This window comes from Nanorana parkeri, unplaced genomic scaffold (genome assembly GCF_000935625.1).
Source record: "Nanorana parkeri isolate BGI_ZX_2015 unplaced genomic scaffold, ASM93562v1 scaffold511, whole genome shotgun sequence".
Taxonomy (NCBI): domain Eukaryota; kingdom Metazoa; phylum Chordata; class Amphibia; order Anura; family Dicroglossidae; genus Nanorana; species Nanorana parkeri.
Genome location: NW_017306779.1, coordinates 415,198 through 434,004, shown reverse-complemented (window position 1 = coordinate 434,004; position 18,807 = coordinate 415,198). Strand labels below are relative to the sequence as shown.

The 18,807-nt window shown below is 39.3% G+C and overlaps 1 protein-coding gene across 1 annotated transcript in view; it reads left to right on the top strand.

Annotated features, from left to right (window-relative positions):
- Window positions 1-18,807, top strand: part of ARAP2 (ArfGAP with RhoGAP domain, ankyrin repeat and PH domain 2) — a 235,860-nt gene that overhangs the window by 84,699 nt on the left and 132,354 nt on the right. Inside the window, exons 12-15 of the mRNA XM_018561260.1 lie at window positions 3,972-4,154; window positions 6,734-6,908; window positions 7,985-8,101; window positions 10,740-10,884. Coding sequence (XP_018416762.1) covers window positions 3,972-4,154; window positions 6,734-6,908; window positions 7,985-8,101; window positions 10,740-10,884 — 620 coding nt within the window. The remainder of the gene's footprint in view (window positions 1-3,971; window positions 4,155-6,733; window positions 6,909-7,984; window positions 8,102-10,739; window positions 10,885-18,807) is intronic.

The following is an 18,807-nucleotide window of genomic DNA, read 5'->3' as shown; positions in this document are numbered from 1 at the left end:
TATTAATGGTATTATTAATGGTATTTTACATTTCTATTGTGTTTTGCTAGATTTTAACAGGGTTATTCACAAAAGGGTAAAGAATTTGGAGAAGGCCGGAGAAGTGAACAATCTAGGACAAAATAGCTTAGCTGGAAAGTGAGCTGGATTGCAGAATGTTTCCAAATCTGCTATTTTGGCCTAGATTGTTGACTTCTCCTGCCTTCTCTAAACTCGTCACCCTTTTGTGAATAACCTTCTAAGTTTTCTGAAATAACAATGTATATATTAAGGTTTTTTTATCATCTCCCTGTACTATGATAACTAATGCATCCTATATAGTCATAATAGCTAACAATGTTGAGGTCACAGAAAAGCCCATGATCTGATTACATAGGCATACACTGTACTGGGGTACATAGAATATTCATACGATACTGCTAGCGGCAGATAAAGGTATACAAGGTAATTGTTGTTGCAGGGCATTAAAGGCCTGAAACTTACTGAAAAAAGCAGCTTTGTATGTACTAAACACAGTAAATTGTGAAATGAGCAAAGCATTTTGAACAAATCCTCATATTTTGAAGGCCAGTCTTATTTGATTGTTCAACGATCGACAGAATAGAATTTAAAACATGCACTTATTTCTACCAATTTAATTTAATGGCAAGAGATTAATTACTCATTCAGCATCCACCTTTAGCCCTAATTGGATTACGTACAGATCTTGCGAGAACATGTGTCAAAAGGTTCACTTATCTGGAGCATGCATCAGAATTTCTGTGTCACAAGCCTCCTACTGGATTTGCTATAGAATTTATAGTGAATGCACTCTAGAAAGTCTGGCTCACAGTCAAGTTGCTATGTAATGACTGGTCTGCAAATGCCCAAACTATTAAATAGTGTTCTACTTAAGGTATACATAATAAAAAATCCTGAAGGTAGAACTGTGGCCAGGCAATAGAGATTGAAATATTTACATATTTTTGCTGACTATACAATCTAAATATACGATCTCCTTTAGATCTTTCATCAACTATGTAGTACAAGGACCTGGCTTATTTAATACAAATTGATTGAATTGTTTAGGTTTGCCCTCAAATGACATACAGGGTTATTCACAAAGCTTCCAAAGGCAGCCGTGTGAATAACCGACCCAAAGTGAAGTGAGCCAAAGCTGTTCGGTTATTCACTTCAGGCTTGTACAGCTGATTTCATCCGTACATTGGCTGAAATATCAGCATATTCGGCCAACACGAAGTGCAGAAGGAGTTTGACTCAGCCAATCCAACATCTGGATCAGCTGAGCCGAACTTCTGGCAGCCTACTCGCTGCTGTTCGGCCTATTCTTACAGGGGCTGAACAGCAGTGAGTGACTAGCCGAATGCCGCCGAGCTGCATTTGGCACGGCTATTATGCTCGGTACCTCTGTGGTACTGAGCAGAATAGAAAAACAGTAAAAAAAAGTATAAGTAGAAAATGATTGGGCACAGCTAGCAGTGACAGCTAGCTCTGCCCAATTGTTTCCTATTGGCCGGGACCCGCTGTCATTACAATGAGAGCTCGGCGGAGCCGGCGGTGATATCACTGCCGGCTCCACTGAGCTCTCATTGTCATGACAGTTCAGCATTCCCTGGTTACCAGGTAACCAGGGGACGCTGAACTGTCATGAGAGCTCAGCAGAGCTGGCCTTGATATCATGACTGGCTCCGCTGCACTCTCATTGTAACCAGGGTAACCAGGGGACGCTGAACTGGCGCAGTGTCTGTCCCGGCGGATCTCCCACATCCCACAAGCCACCCACATGCAGAGATCACACATCAGGCCTGGGTAGCTGCAATATGTTGGCCCGGCTGCAGAGGGATTGTGGGAGCCAGCAGAGCTGCATTCTCTGACTGGGGGGAGGAGGGGGCGGAGACTTCCTGCAGCGGCTCCGCCGACACTTTCTGTCAGCAGGTAGCAGAACAGCGAATACACACGGCCTCATCTACCTGTGTGTGCCCCGAGCTCAGCCCAGAAGGAGGCGGCCAGGCGTGTCACCTTCTACCCCCCTTCCTCCCCGGGGGGTCAGACGGAGCTCCGAGTTTCCACGCCGGGATGATGTTGGTGTCACTAGGAGGATGGTGATGAATGGAGAGACGGCACTGATGGATTGGGGCCATGGACCGGGCTGCATGCGGTCCCCTGCCCTGGGGGTAGGCAAGGCACCACGTTCCCGGAACTGGCAGGCTGTGCTATGGATGCCTGCTGCTAGGTGCAGTATGAGTAGAGCCTGGCTGCAGCTGTGACTGCTTCTCATGCTCAGTGTGCAGGCGAGGTTGGCGGTCACTGAGCTGCCCGAGGGCAACCAGGGGATGCTGAACTGTCATTACAATGAGATCTCGGTGGAGCCAGCCTTGATATCACGGCCAGCTCTGCCGAGTTCTCATTGTAATGACAGTTCAGCGTCCCCTGGTTACCCCAGTGCAACTGGCCAGAGCCATCCGTGTGATTACGGCTTGCTCCACCCAGCTGTCAGTTGCGAGGCTCGGCCCACTTCGGGTTTCACTTTGGCTCAATCAAGCTGAAGCATATGCCTTCGGCTCAACTGAGCTGCTCAACAAGCTTCAGGAGCTGTACGGGCTATAGTGAATAGCCTATACAGCAGCCCATCGGTTCTACGGCTGATCCTTCGGCTAGCTTTGTGACTAACCACCTTAGTTTTGGTGAAGCTAAAGATATTCTGCAGCAATAGTATAGCATATAGCCAGCAAGCTCAACAACAGCAGAAGCAAGAAGCTATCCACCTCCCAGTGGACCTGTTCTTTGTTAACAATAGAAATTGGCAGGCTGTCAACTCATTGCTGGGAAGGGAGAGTCAAATGAGCTAAGCTGCTGATATAAAAGAGAAAGTGCTTTCTTCTGTAAACTTTAACGAGTTTTTTACCATAGTGCATGCAGCTACAGAGGACAGTGTGCCCTTTTAATGCTTATATACTGCATGTTAGGAATATCTGAACATTTCTCTGCATAACCATGCTACACATCTACTTTAAACTCTCCCTCCCACTTTCCAGTTCCTGTACTAACCTCCAAATGTACCAATTAGTTGCACCAGTCCCTTTGTAAATTATGACCCACTGCACTTGGTGCTTGAGCGATGCAGAATTAGGGTTGTCCTAAACATGTGCAAGAACTGACTTTTGAGGAAAAGTACATTTTTGCAAAGAACTTTACAGGGGCCATAGTGGTGATTGGAGTGTTGGATGTGAGCAGGTAAAGTGAATTAACGTATTAGAGGTTGCCAAGGGAAGGTGTTGGGGAATGTTTAAATGTCAGACAAAGGGCAACAAAAAGTAGGTTCTTTGTAATGTCAATTCCTGCTGCAGCTTATAATTTATTTTTCTCCCACACTACTCTGCTTGCATGCGAGAGTGACAAGAGGCAGCCCTGTGTAAGCTCCAAGTCAGGCTTACACAAGGATATGGATTCGATCCCCACACCTTTTTAGCTGGTACCTGAGCAGCCAATTAGCAAGCATCAGAGCTGTTGCACGGAAGGAAAGGAGTGGAATCACATGCTTCCCAAATACCAAGCTGCTCAGTATTTTTCTTCACTCTCAGCTGCCTTGCATGGGCACAGAACTTAATCACTTTAAAAAATATTGACTACTTATGGTACCTAATTGCATTCATGATTGAATGTAAAAAAAAATGTGTTCTTTATTTAGTTGTATGGGGTTACAATCAATGGGATCCGAGTACAGGTGTAAATAACACTCTCAGAAAGGTCAGCTATGGTACTAACTAATGAGGTCCACTCTAGTTATTAAAACACATCTGGCATGTGATGATGTGATGGGTAGTACAATGTTGCTCGATCTGCTAAAGTTAGATCATAAAATTCAGTCAACCTTTCATCATTGCAGAAAAGCAGAGGTGCAAAACCCTGAAACATACAGTATAACAAATGCTTTCATTATCTTTGTGTTTGTTTGTGTTTTCTTTTGGTAGCTTTTCATTGTTCTGGGAAATGAAAAAGTTAATAGCTTCTGGGAAGCAAATCTTTTGCCCGAAAACACGCTTCCTGTGACCTCCAGTATTAATCAGAGAAGGTTGTTTGTCACGCAAAAATATAAAGAGGGAAGATTTAAAAATATACGTTCTCCTGACTTATCTCCACAACAGCTAAACGAGGTGCGTAAGTGTCAAAAACATAACATAACACTAACTTTGTTTGTAGTTCATTTACAAACATTTACAAAATTGCACAGATTTATGTCACCCAGCTGCTTATGTTTAACTGTGTCTCTAATGGTAGTAGGAGTTATTTGTCCACAGGTGCACGCTAATAGCTTTATTCAGGAAGTAAGTGCAAGGAGCAATAAAGATGTGCAAAGTATAATATATATCATAGCATGTAGCTAGATTGCACTTAGCACATCATCATAACTCTTTGCAGTAGCTTCCTGGATAAGTCTACTAGACAGATATATGTGTTAACCGTACATGAACTGACCTAGTCCTTAAAGTGTATCTAAGGCTAAACTTTTTCCAGTAACAACTAAGAGAGGATTTCCTTAAGGGAGATTTTCTGCACTTGTTGATTTGTCTCCAAATTGTGAAGTGAAAGGAAATCTCCCCAGCACATAAACAGTAAAAAAAATCTGGATATGGGCTTTAATCATTCCCTGTTCTATGCAAAACTAAAAGAAAGAAAAAAAGATATACAGTACTCTAAAAAAAATAATATAACATGTAATTGTTACATACTCTATTTTGTAGTGCAATGCTATTAAAGGATAACTAAGAACAATACTGTAATATATTGCATCTTACCAGTCCTTAGATGTGGTGGTTGCATTAGTGTTCTCTTTTTAGGCTAAGAACATTTTCTTATTTTTTTTCATCAAGACATTTTTATTGGAAACAAGCAAAGTTATTAGTTTTTCAATAGTTTGTTTTACAGAACAACAACAAAAAAAAGAAAAATGTTAAGAACAAAAGAAAGTGACTTACAGTTCATGAAGGGTATGAACTGTCATCATAAAATGCCTTAGCACAGACAGATCTGGCATGCACTTTAAACATAGCCATGGAATTTAGCAAAACAGAAAACAGCATTATAAAATGGTTGGAATGTGGCAGTTGTAAAGAAACAATACATACAATCAATATATCCACCCAGTATCCTGTTTATACCTAAAGCAGGAGGTGTTGATCATTTTCATCAAGTATGGCATGTTGTTCTTGCTGGAAATGCAGTGTCCCTGTCACTTCCTCAGAGATGAACTAAAAGTATAAAACAACAATTTTTTTTGTGAACTACTAGTACCCTCACTGCCCCATGTAACTAAAAGTCCAGCCTGGGTGGCAACCTTGGCTCCCTCAACAGATACAGTGGGAGTAAGTATAGTCACCCAGAAATAGGAATTGTGTTATTCACATGATTAAAGGAAAGAAGCTTGAAAAAAATGAAACAAAATCTACCACAACATTATCAAGAAATCATAAGCCGCAAAATAATGCATTTTTGATTTTTGGGTTTAGATATGCTTTATTTTTCTGATTTACTTTTCTGTTTTAAGCTACAACTATAATTTTCTTAACTTCCCTGGCGGTATTCCCGAGTGTAGCTCGGGGTTACTTTTGCATACCATAAGCGGTAACCCCGAGCTTCACTCGGGAAAGCTGCATAGCACTTACTTACCTTGTCCCTCGAGCCGCGCTGTGTTCTGCGGCCGATGCCGGCTGCGTACGCGTCGCAGGGGGGCGGAACCGGCGGGATATTTTAAAAAATACATTTTAAAAAATGAAAAAAACGACAAAGACGAAAAACATTCGAAAAAAAATAGACCAAAAAATGACATGAAAAAAATTTAAAATCATACCGCCAGGGAGGTTAAACTGCCAAAAAAAATGATAAAAACATTGCAACCTTAGGACATACTATACATTATTTATGTATAATATGCACCCAAAAATTCTTGCCTGTGTTATTGGTATCTAGGAGCGAAGTGGGCTGGAGGAAAGGGGGTAATTTTCCCACAGGGCCAGTACTAAGAAAATATGTTGGGCTGATAGCTCTCAGTGGATGAACTTCACCATTCAGATATCAGAGTGGGACCAGCACAATCTTCCTCTGTGGCTCTGAGATATCATGTGACTAAATGGTGAAAGCCACAAAGGAAACTGATGATTGAAGATGTGCAATGATATGTTGCAATAAACCAATTTTTTTAAGAACACCTACTGTATAGTGTCTTATTGCAATACAATCTAGAATTAAAATTGTTTTTTTAGCGATTGTAAATGTAATATACACAACATTCCTACCACTTTGTAGGCGCAAAATCATTTTTATGATTCTGAGTCCTACTAGACCCACTCCAGCCTATGACTGAGCAGTGAAATTAGATGGATATCAGTGATGAGCTCATCTCTCTGTCACCCTTCTTTCTTTTCCTATCACCATGCTTCTGGTCAGCACATAAACTGATTGGCTCCTTGTTCTGCTTCTTCCTCACACACTCCAGTCCGGCTGTACAGGGACTGTAGGAGGTTGATACAGCCTCTGATACAGGTCAAATACATATACATTCACTTTTTGCATTTAAAAAATATATAATGATGTATTCATGATTACAGAACAGCATTTATTTGTGTCTTATATCTGGGTAGAGTTTATGTTTAAGCATTAAATCTAAGCTCTTTATTGTGATAAAAGATCCATTCTTTTCTCTTACCCTTTTCTTCCCTGTTTTAAAATCACTTAGGCTTTATGTGCCGCAGTAACCAAAGCTGATGTGCTGGAAACAATGATCTTGGTTTTTAGTGGAGCAGATGTCATGTGTACAACCGGAGATTCAGTCCACAGCACTCCATACCTTCTAGCAAAGATGGCTGGACAGCGTTTACAAATGGAGTTTCTACATCATAACAGATTATCAGGTAGACACATCCTTCAATTTTATATTATTTAGAATAATATCTGAGCATGAAATCTATGTCAGTTTCATACCATAAAACTTTGAGTATTTTTTAAATCAATTTAGAAAATATTTTTTGACTATTTACAATATACAAAAAGTGTATGCAAAAAATATATTCAGTGCATCTCTACAAAACTTACAATTTCCCCATGTTTTGTCTCTTTAAAAAGTCTGTACGTACAGAAAAATACTTGATCCCGCCAGAAATACAATTAGATCCGAACTTTATGTAGTGAGGTGACAATACTGCCTCTGCTGTACTGAAATATCAAGCAGTGTTAGCCCTGTCTGAGTTCTCCCTGCTGGACTTTAAAAATCTCCCCTTTATATTATGGACATGTGGAGATAGGGGGATGCTATAGTCCAAACTTGGAAACTGAGCAGACCTAACAACACTGCTTGGGATTCAATGCATCAGAGCCACTGTGTTGTTAGCTGCAACAGGGTTTAGGGAGCACACTGGATTTCTAGCAGATCAAGAGGTATTTTTCCATACTTGCAGCATTGTAATGAATGAAGCGTGGGGAATATGTCATGTATTATGCGATCTAATATGCTTTTTAAGTTTTGCCCAGACATTTTAAATATGCTGTTGATGGTCAGCTGAAACGTTAAGGCTCAGATGTCTCCACTACTTCCCCTATTATTTTTCTCTCAATATTTCTTACAAAGGGTAGGTTTTTATTCTGCCACCAAGAACTGTATTCAGACCTTGTGTTGACCAGGTAATTGTGAACAATGATATGTTTTTGCGCCCAGTTGTCTGAAGTTTTGTTTGCTTTTTAACCAAAAATTCTCCTTCCTGATCTTCTACAGTAGCAGCAGCTTTCACAAACGTTGCTGAAAAACATGAAAATGCATAGGGTAGATTGTCCTGGATCTTGTGGCATAGCCCATGAAACATGTGAACAGTGTTGCTGCAGTACTAGATCATGTGATTAATTTAGTTTTGCCTAAATAAGGTAACACAATACAGCCCAATAAGCAACTATAGCAATTAACTTTAGGATTGACCTTTCATTTTTAATTTTACAGATTACCAAACTACAGACAGCCAGACTGTAAAGAATCAGAATCTGTTCTATTGTGGCTTTTTATATAAAACATCTTCAAGTTCTTCTAAGTTGTCTGCCAGCAGGAAGATACAAGAAGGTGATTTGTTTGCTTAGTCCTTATGTAACTATAACAAATATACATAAATTAAACACATGCTACTAAATTGTCACATAATCGGAAATAAATAAATAGTTGTAACTTCAGTAAGAATATTCACCCTGATGTGTCAACTAAAGCTTTACTTAGAGAGGTTGCTTTTCTAAAGGAGTAGGGAATATTCCCATTGCAAGGTAAATAAAGTAGAGGTGCACCGAAATGGAAATTTTAAAACCGAAACCGAAATAAAAAATATTGTCAGGCCGAAACCGAAGCCGAAAATGTTTTTTATTTTAATTTTTTCAAAGTTTTTAAATATTTAATTTGTATTATAAACATTAAAAAATTTTTTTTTATTTTGATCATAGATCACTGACAGATGAGTGTGTGTACATTGCTCTTCTCTATCTCTTCTCTCTGACACGCTGTCATAGGAGGCTGATTGAGCCGTGTAGGAAGGAGAGCCAAGCCTCCTGTGACAGCGCTGTCTCTGCCCACACACCGCTCTGCCGGACTGTGATAGGAAGCTAAGCTGTGTGGGAGGAGACGCCGGCCGCTCACAACGCTCTCCTTCCGCAGCGCTTAGCCGGCTATCACAGTTTCTCTCCTCCCAGCTGGGACACTGAGCAGCGCCCAGTGGGGAGGAAAGAAACCTGGGATGCACCGATGTATCGGCAGGAAAATGGCAGTTTCGGCGGCCGATATATCGGTGCATCCCTAAAATAAATAGAAGCTGTGAATAACCAATAATGTTCAAATGAATGGAAAGCAAAATTGGAGTTTGACTTGCATAGGATTGAACAGAACACAGTTGCACTTTATTAGCCAAGCAAAATATATACTCTCTCCTTTTTTTTTGTAAGTTTACCCCCCAGTTTCCTTTTATATCACTCCTACATACAAAATAGTTGACCTACTGCAGAATTTCCAGTGGCGTTTTATACCTGTTTTCCAGAACCCCACATGTACAGCAGAAGCTAATGCTGAGACCAGACTTAGAGAACAGCTGGCAACCTTGAGAACCCTGAGATGGAAAGCAATAGTCCCTAATATACCATTTAACATTTTGGAATCCCCAGTTATTAAATTGAACAATTAAAGTCTAGTTTATTTTCAATGGTTTTTTATAAGCATCCATTGTATATAGAATGCTAAACCACACAGATGGGATTTTCATAAAAGGTAAACCACATAATTTCTTCCATCATTGTATGTTAAAATAATTTATTTAAAAACCAAGGTCTACAAGATTATACAAAAAAAATGACAGTAGTGACATACTATACATCATTCCATATGCACACTCACCAAAATGATATAGCTTCTATACAGTGTAATGGTGCAAGCCATATTCAGAATATGCTTGTGGTCAATAGTGGATTTGTGGCTCTTATTGACGCGTTTCATAGAACTAAGTCTACTTCCTCAGAACATATGGAACGATTTCTGAAAATGTCAAAATATATTTAATTTGCATATACTATTACAAACAAAATTAACATTAACAATAATTTCACATTTTAACAGTACAAATCAGCTACTGACTTACACAGATGTGGAGTCACATAAAAGAGGGACAAAATTATTATCTGCAGGGGATAAATTATGACTGCAGAGGATAAAATCACACCACATGCAAGTAGAACAACTTATCTAGCTATGGACGAAAGAGTCTGCAATAATTTTTACACAATTTTATTTTTTTCCAATTCAAACAGTATCACTTCTCACGATCGATTAATAAAATAATCTCCATTACCTTGAAACAGAACTCCTAGGATGGAAACTAGCTGATTAGCCCTCCAAACCTTGCACTCCCTAAGGTATATTTGAGGATGTCTAGTAATATCACTCTGTAAAGTAGTGGAAATATGTAAGTCTAGAGCCTAATTTTTTATTTAAATTATAGACTCTAAATTCCTGTTCTAGGTGTTAGTGGCTAGAGGGTGTTACTGAAATCTGGGTGCATCTTCAACAGTGGACATCTCTAATTATTTCATACCCATCATATGTTTTAATTGTGTTTGGGTTGTGTTTCAAGGTAATGGAGATTTTCCTATTAGTCAACTGTAAGAAATGATACTATTATTATATATTATTACATAAATATAAATTATAAAATTATATAATTAATTAGATATATTCTGGCATTTTCAGAAATCATTCAATATATTCTGAGAAATAGATGAAGTTCTCAGAAACATGTAAATAAGAACTACAGTGCCAATATTGACTACAAGCATATACTGAATATGAGTTTGTACTGTTACAGTGTATAAAGGCTATATGGAGGTAATTGTAGTGAGTTTGTATATGGAATGATATATAATATGTTATTATAATATGTCACTAGTTATGTCCATTTTTTGTATAATCTTGTATATTTTGGCTTTTAAAGAAATAACTTTCCACCTATAATAGTGGAATAAATAAAGAAATTCTGTGTTTGACATATTTCAGGCACCCTGACAGTCCCATTTGTGTGGTTTGCTAGGATTCTATGTACTTAGGAATGTAGTGTCTTAGATTAAAGGAGGGAAAGGGAATCATTTTATTATTTAAGAATATACTGTAGTATGTCTTGCTCTACATTATCACAATCCTGTGTTCTGTATTGTTTTTATTTTTTTGATAATAGATATGACAAAGTGGTGGTGCACCATAGAGAACAGTCTACTGAACTATTATGAGGATGAAAATAACACTGTGCCAGAGGGCTCCATTGACTTAAGTGAAGTGGTGTGTCTGGTTGTTCATCCTTCAGATTTCATCTTGGGTTCCGGGTATGTAGAAGGACACCGGGCACAACTGTTATGGGTTCTTCTTTTAAGTCAACATAAAGCTTTCATTATAATGTTATAAGAGTATTTGGCCAATATACCTCCAATTACTAGTGGCCATCTGTCAAGCTATACAAAACACTCTGTCCTTGAATGGTCATGGGGGACTAGGGGACCCAACTAGCAAGTGTGCAGGGACTAAATTCTGCCTCATTTTAAAAAGAACTGCAGGGATATATGCAACACAGTGTTACTTTTAGTTATATATATATTTTTGAAAACAAGAAGAACTCTAGCCAAAATGTTCTTGATAACATGTGTAAAGGATATAAGGGATATCTACTCAACAGCGACACAACACACCTTTACCCCTCCATCCTAAACTTTTAAAGATTTTAACAGAAGTTACACTTTAAATTCATTTTTTTCAACGCTTAAAGTATAATTACTTAAATCTGTCTTTGCTTTATTGTCTCATAACCCCTTGTGCAGCAGAAACTGGGCTACAAGTAGGGGTACTGATGCTATCTCATAGCCACATAAACAGTGGCTATAAGAGGAGAGTTGACACAGGAAGCTGCAAAGCTGTATATTTATTATAGAGGTGCTACCCAATGGCTTGTGGGGAAGGGATATGTGTGACTCACATAAGCACCAAGACAAGATGTACAGTGGTGGTGATTTTTTAGTTTAAGCAGAGTATATACTTTACTATATTCATATTTCAGAGATTAAATTTGCTTTAAATACACCTTCCACTGTGTACAGTCCAATTTGTTTTTCTGTGCACAGCAGGTATAATGGTATATCTTCTTTTCATATTGTTCACATATTCTAAATCTAGTCATTACATTACTTTGGACAGATATGTTAAAAAGTCTATAAATTCTGGGTTGTCAGTCTTACACTTCTAAGTGTAGTTAATCAAAAATGAAGGAAAAATACAGAGCAAACATAAAAACTAAAAGTCAGTCTCTGTTTTCAGTAAATTTATCAAAATGCCACTGAAATAATCTCAGTGTTTTCCTTCTGTTTGCTCATCCCGAAAAAATGAACTAAATAAATTAAAAGAATACAAAATTATCTTTACCTTACCTTACAGTATATATCAGGGATGTCCAAACTGCGGCCCCACAGCTGTGGTGGAACTACGAATCCCATGAGGCTTTGCAAGATTCTCACAGACATGACTCCCGGAGAGAGATGCTTTGGACCTCAAACTAGCCATGATGCCTACCATAATTACTCACAGAAATGAACCCTACCCTACCGACACATCAGGGATAAACATGTGTTCACTTTAAATAAATAAGGAGTGTAATTAATAAAAAAAACACAGATTCACCTTATTTATTAACATTATCTTTGCTGTGTAAACATGACCTTTGCTAGACAAACTGTCTCTACTGCTTTAGTAAATGTGTGCAGTTAAAAATTATACATCGTTCTTTGATATTGTATTGTCAGTTTTTGCAATAATGTGCTTCATAAAGTTAATTCAGAAAAATCATTGCACAGGTTTTCACACCTTACAATATTGCTATATTCTGACAGGGATAATGTTATATGAGGAATCAGAAAGTTAAGTTAATCGGAAGATTAAATAATGTTCTGTAAGAAAAGAGGTTCATGAGAAATAAATGATTGCAATAATAAAGTATTTCATGCAAAGAAATAACAGTTGAACACCCAAGTGATATGTATTTGTGTGAATAGAATGTATTGGTTAGATACTGATTGCTCAAATAACATACACAGTTAATTAACTCATGCAGCTATTTTTATCTTGTTTGCAGTTATTATCTGTTATATTCTGTTATATTTCTTATTTAGAATATCTTTTTATTCAGGATCTCTGTGGAGGACTGAATACGGGTTATAGTAGATTAGTTCCTGCTATTGTTGAGCAACAGGACCAAATATTAGCAAATAATTTATATATTACAGTTTTCCAATTCTTAGATGGTGGCTGATTTTCTTTTTTCGAAGACCATTTTAGCAAGTACAGAAAATACCTGAAGTGCAGTATCCTTGTCATCATTATTATTATTATAATACAGGATTAATATAGCGCCAACAGTTTGCGCAGTGCTTTAGAATATAAGGAAGACATTACAATCACACTACAATTCAAGAGAAGATGGTAAGGAGGGGCCCTGCCCCTGGGGGCTTACAATCTAAAAGGGAGGGGGAAATGATACATGAGGAGGTAGCTGTGAGGGGATGAATTGTTTGAGAATGTGATGGTTGAGTGGTTAGGTTGAGGTGGGATAGGCTTCCCTGAAGAGATGAGTCTTAAGGGACCGCCTAAAGGAAGTCAGAGTGGGAGATAGACAGGTTGGGGTAAAGAGTTCCAGAGGAGGGGAGATACTCTAGTGAAGTCCTGGAGGCGAGCATGGGAGGAGTTGAGTTGTGGATGGCCTTGTAAGTCGTTGTTAATATTTTGAATTTTATCATTTGGGCTATTGGATGCCAGTGGAGGTATTGGCAGAGGCATGTTGCAGACACTGAGCGGTTGGTCATGTCCTGTGAGCTAAAAAAAAGGAAACACAATCATATTTATTTGTTATAAATTACTGTACTAATACCATCAATCTTCATGTAATGGAAATGAACAAAGGCAGATGAAGAAAGGCAGACATATTAGTAGGGAACTTTGGTGGGAGATATGGTTCACTCAGTAGGTACGGTGGAGAAATGAGTGTAGCCACCTTTGTCCTTGTAAAATAAAGAAAGCTAATGTAGCCACCTCATCTAAAGAGTGATCAGCAGCAATTTATTTACTTTCTGGTTTTACGTTTAGATGCACTTTCACCCTTTTACTGCCATGTACACTGGGGTTACAATAGAACAGAACTGCTTACAGCTGGCTGCCTCAATAGCCTTAACATCCTTGGTATTTCTTTAGACTATAGGTTATAGTCACTAAAGCTATAGCAGGCGGGTCCCCTAGGCTCTGCTGAATCATGAATAGCTATAACCAGTGGCTGAATAGCCATGGATCACAGGCATTTATAAGACATTTGACTGCTCTCCTCACCTACACTGCCCCACAGTGTGCCTTGCCTGTCACTAGATCTTCCCTACTCTGTGGAAGAAGCGTGAATAAAGAAAAATAGTTTAAAATTGGAGAGCAGGGCCCAGCAGCATGCATATACACACTGCTGCCTATTCATTCCTATGGATAGAGTGATACATAGCAAGGCAAGCCACTTCTCTGATCACTGCTCCTCACACTTTCTTCCTCTCTCCTCCCTTCTCCAAGCTAGTAGATGGACAGCTGCTGGAGGCTATGGGAGCAGAGCTGAAATAGTTGTATCCAGATGTTCTAAAACATAATGATTGTAAATACTTGAGCAAAAACATAAAGAAATGCTTTGCTGGGCAATGTATATTTGTTTGATCTGGATGTATTATTAAAAAACGTTTGAGAGTTTAATATTAATTTAAGCAACAAAGGGACACAAAGGGCGCAAAGGCAATGAAGCACTAGCTAACTTTACAGACCGTGATAGGAAAATAACTGTATAAGCACTTACATATAGATCCTGGGACCAGAGGATGGACGGCCTGTATGGAGAATCGGGACACCCGTGGTGTGTGCCCGAATCTGGCTGGTGTACTGCCTGGAGACGTACGTCCACATGGGGAGAGAAAGTTGTGAGCGAGGAGGGTCTCAGGAGGGACTCAGTCCGTGGCACCGCTAGGTGAGTGCGGGAACTGAGCGGTGTGAGGGAGACCCGGCGGTAGTCGGGTGCAGGCTGAGCTGCTGCTGCCGCGGCTGTAAATACTGGTGCTCGGTCTCTGTCAGAACAGACCGGGGCAGTGTGCGGGAGCCGGTGTATGGAAATGTCGGCAGTCCGTCCGTCTGTGATGGGATAAAGGTTGTTATAGAAGGAGAGCAACGCGTTTCGAGGTGTCACCTCTTTTTCAAGCTCAGATAGAACGTTATGACGGTGGCGGGAAACTGCCGGTTTAGAAGTGACAGGTGGGCTGAGCCAGAAGCGATAAGCGGCAATATCGCGGTTTAGAGCTAAGAACAGGGTTTCTGGACAGAGGCATGTATTAAAAGGCTTCCACCCCCCTCGCTCACAGCTTTCTCTCCCCATGTGGACGTACGTCTCCAGGCAGTACACCAGCCAGATTCGGGCACACACCACGGGTGTCCCGATCCTCCATACAGGTCGTCCATCCTCTGGTCCCAGGATCTATATATAAGTGCTTATACAGTTATTTTCCTATCACGGTCTGTAAAGTTAGCTAGTGCTTCATTGCCTTTGCGCCCTTTGTGTCCCTTTGTTGCTTTACATTCACAGGTTCTCCTCCTGTTCCCCAGGGCTGCATGCTTTTTAGTTAGCCTTCCATTCTCAGGGCCCCCATCCGAGAGCGCTGTTTATGTCTTTTTGTTTTTTTAATATTAATTTGATGAGGCCACGGCATGAATGTGCAGACTGAAGAATACCCAATGAGAGTGTTTTCAGCTGTCTACATTGATTTTATGTCTGTTATTTCCTCTTCTAAAAAAATATATATACTTTGATATACACTTCACACCAACAAAGGTATAAGGAAAGCAATCAGAGACCAGATTTTGACAAGGGGTATTTTTTTGCACTGAATTTTGTTACATTATGAACCAAACATTCACTTTAGAGACCCTCTATCATATTTCTTTTACCCCCATCCCCTGTATGTGTATCCCAATATGTTTTTTTACTTACCTTGTGCTGAAATGTTCTTAATTATTTTTTGCTCTCTGACATCACACAGGGATTTAAGACCTATTCAGAGCACCAGGGTTGGGAGTCACTTCCCACTGACTCAGGGCAACTTATGCAATAACAACTGGGTTATCAACAATGACACAGTGTATATAATCATGCATACCTGTAGTTCTAATGTCTACATCAGCGTCTCAGAATGCTGCAGTTTTTTTAATAACTGCAAGGAATTTAGAGTTTTCACCCTGTTAGAGGAAGCACATGTTACTGGTAGGATCACCAGGTATTTCTTAAATAAACAAGAAGTTTTTTTTACATAAAAATAAGGCACTATGATTTTAAATACATATCACTTTGCTATGCTATTTTTATTTTGTTTTACTATAGTTCTACTTTAAATTAATTTCTAATATAATTTGTCTGATGCAGAAAGCCTTCCACACCTTTGGGTCCCAGATGGCTCTTTAATAGGCTTCAGTTAAAATCCAGTTAAAAAGTGCCTTTACATTCCTTAATAACTTTATTTACAGTAAATGGTTTACCTCTTAATCTTTACAAATGCACATTTGTTTTCATGGAGACAATAGATATCCATTAAACATTAATGTATGAAGAATCATCAAGGGAGAGTGCCACAAATATACTAAAATGATCTGCAAAGTAATGTATGATTTTATAATACATTAAATGGCAGTTAATGCATGCAAACAAACTGCTTAGTTTATAAAGTCATTAACATAGTTCCTTAACACCATCTCAAAGTGATTACCACATCATCCTGCTCTAGCACTGACAAACCGCTTCATTTGTATGGAGAGAAACCGTGCTTTGAAACCCAGTGTAACAGATAAAGTGACTGTTGGTACATGCAGTGACACTAACAAATTCCCTAATAGCATTAATGTGTTATGCTGTTGCGACTAATGCTTCCTTTTATACTATAAACAAGGTAAAGCTTTATTAATTTGCTTTTTCATCCTCTTTTTTTTTATTCTGCTACATATCCAATTACCCAACTTTATTGTATTCTTTAATAGGAGTTTTATATTGTATCGATAAATTGTGACATTAATAATGGCAATAAAAGTTTTATTATTATATCACCATAAAATGGAATAATAATAAAACTGTAATTTTAAGAAATTACAGTAAATAGATGCACAGGGGTATACTATATCAGAAACATCTTTCAACATGTAAAACTATCTTAATTTAAATTAAGGAAAAGTTATTGGTAAGTGGATTATATTGTATCGGGTATCACCATTTAACAGTGTAGCTGTGTAGTACAGAATCAACAAGATCCTATTGTTTATACTCATATACTTAGGGGGTTATTCACAAAACTGCCACAGGCTCTACCCATAGCTTCAGTAGAACTGAAGGGCTGCTGTATGGGCTATTCCCTATAGCCCGTACAGCTCCCGAAGTTGGCCAAGCGGCTCAGTCGAGCCGAAGGCATATGCTTCGGCTCGACTGAGCCCAGGTGAAAGTCGAAGCTGGCAACATGTCACGGCTGGCTCCGGCCACTTGCAGAGACAGATCAGTGTCCCTGGTTACCAGGTAACCAGGGACGCCGTTCTGTCATTACACTGAGAACCCTGTAATATCACGGCCGGGTTCTGTGTGTAATGACAAAACAGGCTGACAAAACAGAATTGCAGTAAGGAATTGATGAAAATAATGAAAACACTGTCCTTGGTACCAGGCCAACATAAACAGTGTCAGAATTTACCTGCAGCCAGCTGCATCCATGACAGACCTTTTACACTCTTGCTGAATTGAAGAAGAAGAAAAGACTGAAGGCCAGAATGGAGCCCACCACCAGAAACATTGACACACCAACAAAAAATATGGCTGTTTTGAAGGCTCCTGAAGATATTGATTCAAAGTCCAAGGCACTTCCTTTGCAGATAAGCTCTGAGGTCAATGCATTGCCTATACAGTAGCTTCATCGTGTTCTAGGTGTGTAATGACAGATGGGCGTCCCGGCCACTAGCTAGCTCCACTCACTGCTGTTCGGCATCTATAAGAATAGACCGAACAGTAGCGAGTAGCCTGCCGGAGGTTCGGCTTAGCCGATCCAGATGTTGGATCAGCTGAGTCGAACTCCTCCTGCACTTCGGGTCCTCCCACCCGATGTACGCCTGAAGTGAATAGCCGAACAGCTCACTTCTCTTCAGGTCGGTCTATCACTCGGCTGCCAACGGCAGCTTAGTGAATAGACCCCTTAGTCTCTTTAGTTTCTCTCAGTTTTCTTTCTCCTACTATCAGTAGGTAACTTGAATTGCAGCACATCTGACTGGCCCCTTTTTCTGTTTCTCATATCCTCTCCCTGAGATCTGCCATACAGACTGTATAGTAGCCTGCAAGAGGTTGATACAAAGTCAAATTATGGTACTTATACAACTGGCATTTAATAAAGAAATAATCAAATTATGTATTGAGGGTTAGAGAGCTGCATCAATGTGTTTTTTTATAACTTCCTGGAGTTCAGCTTTAATCACTTTAGTTTGCCAAGCCAACTGGCGCTTTGCCACCCACTCTCCTTAGCCTTTCAATGTTATTGTTACATCTTATTGGCAGTTTATCTTGCTGGTGCTCACATTGGTTCCCGGATAATGCCCTGGTGGGTTTTGCAAAGACAAATGCTTGGCACACTGGCAAAAAAGAAAGCTTTCATGATACGGTTTGCATTTTCATTTAAAGCCTAATTGAAGTCACAGCAATAGATATTCACTCATTGATAGACATTGTACTAACAGCCTCTATTTTCATACTCTTACAAGTACATGCAGATGAGTGTTTAAATATGCTTGTGTGCTATATGTGAGATGTGATCTTACACTAAATCTGTCTTAAACATTTTAAAACTTTCTCATTGCTACTGATTAGTGATGGGCTGAACACACCTGTGTTCAGTTTTAACTTGAACTTTCGGACATGAAAAAAGTTCCAAATCGAACTTCAAACTCAATGTAAGTCTAAGGGAAAAATCGAATGTCCCCATTTTGAAGCCTTATAGGCAAGTTATTGCCCATAAAAAGTGTATGGGGATTCAGGTACTGTCCTGGGGGACATGTATCCATGAAAAAAAACACTTTTAAAAAAAATGCAGTTTTTAAAAGAGCAGTGATTTTAACATTGCTTAAAGTGAAACAAAAAAATCCTTTAAATTTCATGTCTGGGGGGGGGGGGGGGGGCC